Consider the following 12,828-nt stretch of genomic DNA (forward strand, 5'->3'; position numbering starts at 1 on the left):
TGAAAGAATAAGTGTTGGCACATCACAACCTAACATCCATCCATCCATCCATTTTCCAACCTGCTGAATCCGAACACAGGGACACGGGGGTCTGCTGGAGCCAATCCCAGCCAACACAGGGCACAAAGCAGGAACCAATCCCAGGCAAGGTGCCAACCCACCGCAGGACACACACAAACACACCAAGCACATACTAGGGCCAATTTAGAATCGCCAAACCTAACATGATGACACCATTTAAAAATTATTTATATTCATATGTAATTTATATAATCTGATTTTTCCACAATTCTTACATGAATGTGAGCAAACAAAATATTATGTATTTTAAATGCCTATACTTCTTGTACTATGCAGGGTGCATTTCTTTTTCAGACACATAAGAACAACCTAAACCATTCAATTAGAAACAGATGAGCAGAAAAATATGTAAAATGTTAGTAATGATGGTTTACTTAACCTCCAGACTAACCTAGTGTACACCACCTGCTTTAAGATCAGGATTTTCTACATTTCCAGACTCTATTCTTTCTTTCTGATCTTCACTGGGCAATTGGTACGCTTTCTCTAACAGACATGTTGTATAGATTAAATACACAACTATCACAGCACAACATGGTTGAGATGAAAATATAACACTACTTGATGATTTATGAAAAAAGAGGATGGGCATTTTCCATATACCCATTCTACTGGTTTGGCTATGTGCTATGTTCATTACAAGTGTCAACAGGTATTTGTGAAGGGGCTACCTGCTAAAACACAAGAGCCATGCACCATCAAACTCTCTATTCTTGCCTTCTAACACATTGCTAAAATGTCCCAGATGAAGGCATTGTGGAGATTTGAAACTGTATTCATAAAAAGTCCTTGGTAACTGCTAATCACATGAATTTTTAATGCAGAGAATCTTCACAGCAGGTGTAAATTAGGCTCAAAAAGGCATGGAGTACAAGTGGGTATCAGCTACAACCAAATAATGTAACTTAAATGAACTGTAAAAGCTAGGTTTGTGGGATGGTGTTTGGAGACAATGAACCAAAGGTTCAGTCGATATTCTTTTGAGCACATTTCTTTCATTGCAGGCATACTATCTCTCCTCAAAAGCACCAACTCCTACTTTCTATGCTTATCTTTATTTCATTTAATTTCCCTTCATAACTAATTACAAAATAGAAAATGTCTCTTTCAAAGTAAAGCTAGTTTTAACCTTAAGACAATCTTTTTAACATTTAAAGAACAGAGAACATTATCATCTTACAAATTTGTAACAAAATTATTAACAGTCGAAATTATTTAAAATAACTTAAACATTTATCTATCGAATATAGCCTTACAAATGCACTGCTGCTTTTCCTTATGAAAATGGTATTATCTAGTTATATATAAATGTTAGTGTTCTAAAATTTCAAAGAACTATCATGATGTGAATTCAATGTGCTCTTTCTGGTGACTTTTTACCTGACGCAGTGGGTTGCCAGTTATGTATTGCATTGGGGAGCAGGATTTAACATACTGCTTTAGTTACAATGAATTCTGAGAAAAAGTTACAAATTAATGATTAATCCTTAGATGGAGGTTATGGTGCTCTTAGTGCTACAATGCTTTCAGGAATCTCACCCAAAATGAGGCATTATCATATTTTACAAATTTTGGACAGGGAATGAAATTGATGCACTTAAAATAACAGGATCAGAAAGCAAATTCAAAATCATTAAATTTTCCTATGTATAATCACATTAGGCTTTTGAAAATCTAGGAGACTGTTGACGAAATATATTTTGTTCTTATTCTTTAACATACCTACTTTTTTTTCTATTAGCATTTTTAATCGTCAATAAACATTCATCTATCCCCATGTCTGGATGTAGTCTGTAATCCTTCTTTTTACATTTACAGTTTTATGTATTTTATTTTTAAGAAAAAACATATAAACTATTTTATGTTCTATATTCTAATGTACAGCTTATGAGATTTGTTTTCTGATTTCCATTTATAAAGGCCCATCTGAATAAAAGTAATGTGAAAATGTAATGCTAACATTGAAGCAAATGAAATTATGTGACGTGGCAAATTAAAAATTGTGCATTATTTTAAAGGAAATATGAACAAATGTAAAATATTACACAAAGATAATCTCATTTAGTTTTTTAACATTCAATTTAGTTTACAATAAGGGTACTGAATTTTCTTCAGAGTAAATGCATATAATTTTTATTTATTGTTAATAGTGGCATGTAAAGATGTTCAAAATGACTTTTCACCTAGTCCATTTCAATGTGTTTTTAGCATACAATATGGTCTTCATATGATTTGACTAAAACTAAATATTAATAATGAATTTCAATTATAATGATCCAATAATCCATTTACTATACAATGGCTAACATGATGATTAAGGTGATCATAGCTGAGTAAAATTCTAAGAACACATCCCACATACAAAGGCCTGCACTCATAAGTAATAAAGTTATTAGATTAATTGACTGACAAATATTTCATTATTATAGCAAAGCAAATTCAAATATATTCATCAAAGCAAGTCCAATGCAATTGTAAAAAGCCAACTTACCCTTGCATCTGTCACTTTAAACTCTCTGAGAATGTACTGAGGCATATTGTACTCCGCCATGGGGTCCACTACGAAGTACTGATATCTGGCCGATCTCTCTGCAGGCCAATACTGGTGGCATTTTTCCTTTATTACAAAAAAAAAAAAAAAAGAATTTGGTCATATAGCAAAACTCCACAGCTTTATTTATAAAAGATAAAATTGGATATCTCTCAATCCATTTTAGTAGTAATGTTATATTATTTAAATCAGTTATAATTTAAGGTTAGGCTTAGATAAAATATTTAAAATTTACTTAAGAAATACATTTCATGCTAATTAAATTATATGTTCATGAAGGTCAGAAAAATATTTGTTAATTAGAATGACTTTGATTTTCCAGATAGGTAATCAGACAAAATCTATCTCTGAAAGTCGATGAACCTTAGAGATGTACAACTGTAACCATAATATTCATCAATATAGTTCTAATCTGCTCAATCCAGTATGGGGTATGAAACCAAGCAAAAGGCAGACACTAACAAGGCACCGCTCCACCAGAGGGTATTCTCACTCATACTGTAACAATTCAGATTCACCAGTCAAACTAACACACATTTCTTTGTGAAGGAAAAACAAATGATTGCAGACAAAGGAAGAATGTGTAGGCTGCTTCACATCAACAGCAACTGGGATGGTGCTGTAAGACACACTCACTAACTGTCATTCCAATTTCTGGTAATAACATTTCCCTGAAAATTCGACAGTGATGAATATGGAATACTAACGCAATGTAGTATGATTTGTGTGTTAATACATAATGATCTTTTTTTCCTTTTAAATCAAACCTGTTTTTAAAAACCGCAAAATGTCATGCATGCATGTTATGTTGGCATCTCCTAACCTTCTGTTAGTTTTAGTTTATTTGTTTATATAAATCAATTAGATTAATTAATTTGGATGAATTTATAGTTAACATATTTGCATTTACAAAAAACATGCTTTTTAATTTTTTCACTATATTAAATCCTTGTAAACTTGTAAACTATAACCTTGTGAGTCAGATGTGAGGTAACATATGTTTGTACAGTAACACATTTCATTGCAGATTTTTAAAACACTGAGTTCTTTGGATTGTTTTTGAAGCATAATAGTGTACTTGTTATGTTATTTTCATTTGTTTGAACAAATTAGGCTATAATGTTTTGTTTTTAAAAAAAAAAAAAGGAATTAAAAAAATACCACAAGTTAATGGGAACTGTTACAGTTACACCTAAATACTGTACGCCACCAAAGGAAGCAAAGTGTAATGCTTACAGAGGTTACAATTTAATTATCAAAATATTGCTACTGTCCTCTCAAGGAAAGTTGTGCAAATAAAGTACAATGGAAATTACTGTATCTATTACACAATACAATCAGCACTTTATATCTAACTCTTACCCGCCCCATCTCTCTGAGCTTTGTGAGCATGACAACAATTGTAGAATTGTGTTCCCAAAGCATTCTCCAGAAGTCTTCTGTAGTCTCTGCTAAGGGTCCCTGCGTGGCAATGTAGGCTTTCTGCTGTCTATATTGAGATAAAAAAAAACAAACAAAAAAAAACATTTTTGAAACATATAAAAAACTTATAGCATCTATATACAAAAGGCTACTTTTGCCTAAAAAAGCAAGCAGCATTAACTTTGTGATAGTATATTTATACTTTATATACTGTAGCTTTATTATACAGTTAGTGTAATGATAAACACAAGTTTGCAATGCATTATTACAAAAGCTATACAATGCATTTACAATACATGATCATTTCTGGCTCACCTAATTAATCGTTATCTATATACAGTAATTATATAAATGATAAATGCAGTTCTGTTAAATAACTTTACAATGACATATTGTATATGACTAAACAAAAAATCCGTCAGATAGTAAAAAAAGGAAACAGTTTAACAGTCTACACTAAACATTTTTTTCAATGTTAATACTACACAATTACTGTACAGAAGAAGACACCAAAACCATTCCTAGATTTGCAAAAAAAGAAATATAGAAAAATAGAAATTAAAATAATATACCTACCTATATCCATCAATAAAACTGGCATTTATATAGTCTGAGCCTTCCACTCCACGAATTGGCTGTAGGCATACTCTTGTGGATTCATATGGCATTATATTAACAAGGCGATTTTTAAATTTGTTACATGGAAGATTGGCACTGATGAATCGTGATGTATGAGCTTTAGTGTTAGCTAAACGCTGTAGGGGAGAGATAAAGAACATTTCGTTAAATCACACCCGAGCATACTTGCTTGCATATCTACACTTTATGCAAAGCATTTCATGCAAGATAAACATGACAGTCACTAATAAAGGAGTTGGTAGAAGCCAAGGGAGATTATAGATTTCTATGCAGGTACCGTACTTCACAATTCAAAACTATTTATATTTTTTGCTTGCAGTAGAAGGAAAATGATACCAATAAATTGTTGTTGCTCTGCTATGTCAGTTTTGCTAGGAAAATAATGTTATAATAGGACACAATGACAAGCACGTGCAGCCATGCTCGCACACATCGCCGCAAAGGGAAGTAAAATAAGAAAATCAAGGTCAACACACCAAATACATTTCTGTCAGGAAATAAAGCCTAATTTTTTTATATCAGTGCCATAAAATCAACGTCTTAGCTACATGACAGCTAGGCAGGTCAAAAAAATATAACATATTTAGAATTGTGCACTAATTTACATATAAATATACAGCTGCAGCAATGTAAAAATTTCAAGTAATAACCGGTTCCGACTCTTACAAGAAAAGCACAGAAATGGATACAATTAGCCATTTAAACATGCACACCCCCTTTCTACTTAGGCTTATTTTCATAATTGTGAAGTACTGGTACTTGACTTCCTCTTGCAAGGGGTTAATGACACAGAAAATTGTGCATCTTACTGTCCAAGGATTACTGCATAATTTCTTGTCATTAAGACAAAAGGATCTAAGAATGCTAAAGGTAATGATGAAGTATGTGCCACTGGGTCTTATTACTTGATTCAGAAGGAATGTGCCACAAGACCCCGAAAAGAGATCTTACATCATTATGTTCATGACATGACTTGCAAAATGAATCGTATTTTAGTTGCACTCATTATTATTCTCCAACAGGATGTGACTGGAAATTATCAAATATAACCTAGTGAGAAGTATGAGAGCCATTGCAGCTGTTTTCCCACACTCTCATAATTCTATAAGTATGCATTGTATGAACATTCTAGTCTCCCAACATCCTGAGCAAGACAAATTCAATGCTTAGTTTCCTGTTACAATTGCCATACGGCCTACAACAGGCTCTTTTGTATTCCACATTGTACCTAATTATTAAGCAAACAGAAGATGACAATACCTTAAATTCCAGTTCCATCCCAGTTACATTCTCCCCGGATTCTATCTGGGTCAGTTTTTGAATGTATGCATATAGATTTCTGGCTGGCACTTCTGTTGTTCCACAAGTTACTGCTTCCAGCAGTGCATCATGGATAAAGATATATTGGTCCTCCGTCTGAACCATGTAATTCCTCTGGGCTCTCATTAGAGTAACATGGCCATAAATGTCTACAGTCTTCTCATGTTTTATTCTCTCCAACATGGCATCTATTACAATAAAGCACCCAGTTCTTCCGACACCAGCACTAAAGAAGGAAAGAAAACAAGTAATTTTCAAATTGCACAAATAAATAATGTGTATACTGCTTTGGTGTACATAAATTTATGTACTTTACTTTTTTCATGTACATTATATTCTGATATGTCTTGCTTGCTTTGAGATACAATGTATATTGTAATAGTGGTCTGAGATACAAGAACAGCAGGCCAAATGCCATCTCTCTGGTTCTTTTCAAGGCTACAGAATGGAATGACCAAAGATATGAAAATGTAGTTTCTTGGAAAGAATTAGAAAACAAAAGGCCACTGTCAGTGTGCATGTGCGGCAGTTCCCAATTAAGAAGCCGATCCACTGTGGATTGCAACAGCAAAATGTCAAATTAATCCATACCAATTAACAGGCTAAGTTCATATGCTTTGACTGTTCCTGTTCACTGAGAGCAGCATAAAAAAGATAAAAAGAGAAATGATTTCTGTTATTTGCAGTGATCTGTATATCTCAAATTTCAACCTTAAAAGGAACATTTTTTGTATCTCAGGTAAAGGAAATTTTTGGGATTATATTTTCCAAAAATAAAATTGTCAAACAGAGGGCTGCATGGTACTACCTAAAAGATCCAATGCAGTCCCTGCATGCTTATATGTGTGACTTTCCATGTCTCTGTGGGTTTTCTTCCCAGGGTTTGTTTAGACTCCAGATCCCAAACATGTGTGCGATTGGTGTAATCCTGTTGATGCAAGTGAAAGTGCGCACGTACACTATGTGCCCTTTCGTTTGATACTCTGACACAATTACAGTTACTTGTTTTGTCAACGCCTTTTTCCAAGGTGACTTACAAAATTTATGTTACAATTAGTTACATATATTTTGTTTTTCCAGTTGAAGCACAGGTAAGTGCTCATGGTCACACAGTGTCAGTAGCGGGATTTGCACTCACAACCACAGGGTTTGAAGTCCAAAGTCTTAAAGCACTACATCACACTACCTCATCTCTTAATGTTTAATTGTATTTCAGCTTTATATTAATCAATCAGACATACATGCAATAGTCATATTGAAAGGACCTGATGTCATTTAGTTAAACGCAATATGATTCCATTTTCATAGCATAGTGGAGTGGTCAACCCTGAACACCAATCAGGTCATTTAGATGGTATTAGACAGTAGTAAATTAAACACAGCTTGAAAGGCAACACTGAATAAGAAGGCACAGAGGAACTGGATATATATAACGAAGTTTTGGGAAAAGGTTTGTGAATGGCATATCAAAGTGGTATTTTATGCTGAGGTGTTGTCCATGGTACTGAAATTAGTGACCCCATTTTCTTTGATGTTCAACTGTTGTAATAATTGATGGTAAAACATTTCTCTCTTAGTCAACCTTCTGTTACTACTATAAAGTGGAAAATTTGTCTTCATCAAAATTTCACCTAGACTATTTCTAAAACACTTCTCTGCCAACACCACCATGAAAATAAAATCCTCCCGAGGCCATACTCTTTGCAACATTGTTCTTTCTTATTCATGTTTAGCAGAGTGATATTCTTTCACTCTTTTGGTAAATCTTAGGAAATTTGTGTTAAATGTATCCCTGTGTGTTTTTTTAATAACTAATTATATATCAGATATGGTACAAATATTTTAACTCTAGCTCCAAATCATATATATGAGTTATGACAATGTAAATTTGTATACACATTCACACACAACCTGTAGATGAGCAGGCAGTGACTAGAGGGGTCATACATATGGTCACTAATGGAGGGCTTCTTAAACTCATGTAAAGATATTGTGATTGTAGATCCCATGCTTGTCTGAGTATTTAACAGTAAGGTACTGAACAGATGGATACTCGCGTCGGTCACAGTTATTGATTCAAGAAACCACTGCAAGAAAGGCATCATTACTGATACTGACAGATGCAAATGTTGCATTATTACCAAAAGTATGTGTGCTTTGACTTTTATTCAAGAATACATGAAAAGCAAGTGCAAAGTTTTTTGATAAAAATACATTTGATATTATATAAGACATTTTGATGTATTTGTTTCCACCTTCTAAATTGATGTTCTTTATTCAGTACATTCCTTTCTTTAAATAACAAACTTTTATGTGTATAATTACATGTCTTCTATTACACTGTGACTTTATAAACTATACAACATTCAGTATTAGCTGTGTGGGTGCATAGAAAGAAAACAATTCTATTCAAAAGCCACACACCGATGTTAGGAACTTTTGCTGTTATTCTAGTTTACACAATTGAGATCAAATTTTTCCTTTTTAGTAAAATGAAAAATATATCTTCAATTTAGATTTAGATTTTTTAACTTCAAGTGATACCATACAGCAGCATTTCCCCTACTATTTACACTTAAACAATAAAATGCTACATTTTATACTTTATACCACAGTCCTCTTTATATTACACAATAATGTATTTCATGTCCTAAATAAAAAGCAGCACTTTCAATGAGCACTACTGATTGACTCTTACATTCTTAATCTTTTTTTTTTCTCTTTAATCTAGCACAGAGATTGATTCTTAAGACAAAATGGGTTATCCAAACCATTAGGCAAACATGCCCACTAGTTATGTAGCCTTCAAGCATTATTCTTTCTTCAGTCGCAACATTTGTTTTTAATTTATAAAAATCATGACCGAGTTGCTCCCTTAAGCTAAAATTTGGTTAATGTCCCGTGATGTGATATAAGCGTGCAAGAATAAAATTAAGATATCAGTACATACGGGAGCCATTTTAGGCCACAAATCATCATATGGTTATGTTTAAAGTTTGGCACTAACTGATTAATATGTTACTATTTTATCAAGGGCCTGGATTTGATACTTCAGTGATCTTGGCGCACCAGAATGTTGTAATTGCTATGTTTTCATGCTTCATTTATTTTGAGGTAGCTATAACAAAAAAATTGTAATCTATTATAATATTCATTGCATATGACATTTTTAAAACTTCACCAACATTTTAAATTTATTATAATCCTATTGATTCCTCATTTACAGTGTATACATGTTACAGTTGTACTGTTTTACGAGTTAACATTAAGACAAAAAAGTGCATTAACACAGAGTAAGCTGATATGTCTTTAATATGCATAATCTGCAATAATGTAATTTCATTGAAGCAGATGTGTTAGAAAATTTACTACATGAATAATTGAATTCTAATTTATATTTACAGAGAATATTAAATGTAAATAAACATTTTTTGACCATGCAGCAAAAATAATACAGCATCATAAAATATATTTTATATCCATAGAATTAAATCTTTTATCACAAACTGCTGATTTGATTTGGATTAGTACTTCTATTTCAAGGCAAGACAAAACTACCTGTAAAATGCTGTATACAGTAACAGCTGTTGAATAAATGAGTTATGTTAATAATAACCGGTGAAATTACATGGTGTCATGATTGATTTCATCATTTAATTTTTGTCAAGCCTCCTTGAAGTGACTGGGACAATCTATATACATCTTTTGTTGGGTTTTGACAAGCAAGTTTATTTTGTGATTCAAAATGTCCTGAGAATAGAGGTTATTTTTAATGTTATTCTTGTTTAGCCTCTTGGTTTGATGATCCCTCGTTTAAGATCCTAGCACGGTCTTAAGATTGTAGCAGCACAAAATCGGCAAATTGGCATTAGGTCTACAAAATATAATCGTTAAGTAGGCCCAAATCCTAATCAGCCTGCACAGATAAGCTATACTCTAGAGCAGCCTGAGAACCTACTTTACTGGCTGGCTTTGGACTACACCAAGCCAAATGGTGTTTAGTGTCAAAAATTCAAAAAATCTCTAATTAATATTCACCTAATATAGTGAACAAGTAACTAGGAGATGTACTCTCATGTTTTATAGACGGACAATAGCACTCGCGCGACAGAACCCTGTGTAATGTGACTGCTAACAGGTACTATAACAGTAAATGTAACTATGCAAAATGGTTACATATTACAGGAACCATACAAAAGCAGAACACATAAACAAATTGTGAATTGGCATATGAGTAAGTTTATGTGAAAAATCACTAGACTGTCACATAACTAATTTGTGTAAAAAGCTGGGGCCAGTTTCCAGGTATATCATAATTGACATTTCAGTGGAGAAATACATTATTACTGAATACTCTTCTTAAGAATTCACACTATATTGATAAGTTTGTGTATTTTATACAGGCACAATATTCACTCCATGTATTCAAAACAGCATGCTAAGGGCAGGCAAGGAAATACTATTTCATCTGAATGTTTTTTCAGTATTATTGTCTAAACTATAAACTCAAACAACCGTGCTTTACAACTTTATCGCTTTAATAATTTAAATCAAGCCAGACTGTCACTCTGAAGATAGTTTGTAAGGTGTCGCCTTTTGGAATGACTGAGACATGGCACCTGGACAAACGCACTGACACATATCCTTTTATTAAGGTGGGAGAGGTGTATTTTTTCCAGGAATACTGTTAAATGGAGGTTTTTCTTTTGTCTTTTTTATCAACTTGTCACTTTTCAGTTCTTATGTTAATGAAAACTTATATTACCATGACTTTGTCGATATGTTATCAATGAGATTGATATCTGATTTACTGTTTAGGTATGTAAATGTTTCAAATTTAAGTACTTAATTTTCAAGTTTGTTACATCAATTTTAATTTCTTATCATTGCAATTATTTTTAGTTTCTGGGTGTATGTATGACCATTAAAAAAATCCCTTTTTATTTTGTGTTATACGGCACCTTAATTTAACGGAGTCACTATATAAATATGTAAAAAGAGTATATTAAAAGTTCTACAATAACTCTGTAGAGGAGTGAATGGGTTCATTAATGGGTAGACAGAGGACGGGCAGTGCGGTGAAACATCAGACACATTAGACATTAAACTAATTAGTTACTAGCCAGCGCTGCTGGTTTATGCCTCACTTTTAGCCGACTGTGGCTCTGAGCAAGCCACCAGACCTGACAGTGGTGTATTTTGACCTCGTAAGGGTACACTGGGAAATGTGTTAACGGATAAAAGCATTAAGAAAATGTTACAAAGGGTGGATGTAAAGGGTTAAATCCACCACAATGTTTTTACTATGAATCTGTTTATTTTTTAATATAAAGCACTAATGGGACAGTCTTGGACAGAAATGCTCCCTTTTTCATAATAATACATTTATTTTCATATTTCCTGCAGGTGGCCATGCTCTTTTAAAATTAACTTCAGAACAACAGCTGGTTATGAAAAGGTAATAATAATGGGTTTAATATTAAACACAGCTGTAAGCATCATATTTTTTTGTCAGACAAAAAAAAAAAACCCTGAAAGCCAGCCACATATAAATAAATAAATATGAATGAAAAATAATAAAGGGAACACTTAAATGAACCACAAAAACATATGGTCAAACAAGTACTTCATTTAACTGTGCTCTTTTATATCAGACAAAAATTATAGCAAATTGTAACTCTACATATTGATTTTTAACACAGTTTAAATGCATGACATTATTCAAGCACCACTTATTAAAGTTTAAATAAAGTTTAACTGGTTTTTTTTTCATCCACTATTGAGCAGATATAACCACACCACTGTAAATGTGGAGGGCCTAAATTCATTTCATGCAATTATTTTAGTCTGTAATACAGGAGTAATTTTGGTAAACTCTGCTCTAAAATCTTTATTGAAAACAGACAAAAATATTTTAGTGTGTGACTAGTCACACTGTAAGAGCAATGTCATAGCTGCAGTATTTGTCCACAAAAGGGTCACTATGGTTCTCAACATGAATGGTTCAAACACTGCTGGTCTTTATTTGAAGTGTTGTGAAGCTTGAAGCTTCTGGTAATTTGTCTAAATGTGATAATGCTACAGAACGACATTAAAATGTTACATTTAAAAGGATAACATCTCAAACTGATCCATTAAATTTCAAATAAAATTAGGTATAAAGGAAGATAAGAGTGATATAAGGTGTCATTTGCTTGACTTCCAATAGCCAGTTACTGTAGATTAAATCAAATTGAAGGTACATTCTTAGAGAATGGAACCAGGCCTAGATGAACCTGATGTCACAGTAGAAAAACAGACCTGAACAACACCTGTGTCCCGGCCAGCTCCAGCCAGCCAAGCTGGGACCCTCGTTAACAGCCACAGTTTATAGCTGAGCTGTGCTCTTCAACAACAATGGTTTTCTTATCACCGTGCTCTCACTCTGTCAGAACACAATATGAAAAGAAATACAGAATATAGAATAGAGTATGACATGGAATTGAAAGACCTGAGAAGGAAAGCGGTTAAGCAATATATCCAAGGTCTGATCAACTGAATGGAGGGTAAAACACCCAGTCAGAAATGAACTTGTCCTTATTGGATTAGCCATGCAGAGGAAATCTTGCAGTAAATCCTTTCTAAATGTTTTGCTCTGGGCACCAGACAGCATCGATTACTGACGACCAAGTAGACATCCACTGGTTTAGCCTCACTTACAATATAGTAGTTCAGACGACACGTGAAAGCTTAGATGGCACTGTCAATTGAGCCCTTATAAGGCAATCGTTCATATACAGTACACGATTTCTAAAATTCACAATATTTAATATATG

The 12,828-nt window shown here is 33.2% G+C and overlaps 1 protein-coding gene across 1 annotated transcript in view; it reads right to left on the reverse strand.

The window, feature by feature from the left end:
• The window catches only part of LOC120532913 (receptor-type tyrosine-protein phosphatase delta-like), a 468,738-nt gene that overhangs the window by 15,480 nt on the left and 440,430 nt on the right, over positions 1-12,828 (reverse strand). Inside the window, 4 exon segments of the mRNA XM_039759401.1 lie at positions 2,573-2,698; positions 3,995-4,121; positions 4,631-4,809; positions 5,954-6,239. Of these exon segments, the coding sequence (XP_039615335.1) occupies positions 2,573-2,698; positions 3,995-4,121; positions 4,631-4,809; positions 5,954-6,239 (718 nt within the window).

The sequence above is a fragment of the Polypterus senegalus genome, chromosome 7 (genome assembly GCF_016835505.1).
Source record: "Polypterus senegalus isolate Bchr_013 chromosome 7, ASM1683550v1, whole genome shotgun sequence".
Classification (NCBI taxonomy): Eukaryota; Metazoa; Chordata; class Cladistia; order Polypteriformes; family Polypteridae; genus Polypterus; species Polypterus senegalus.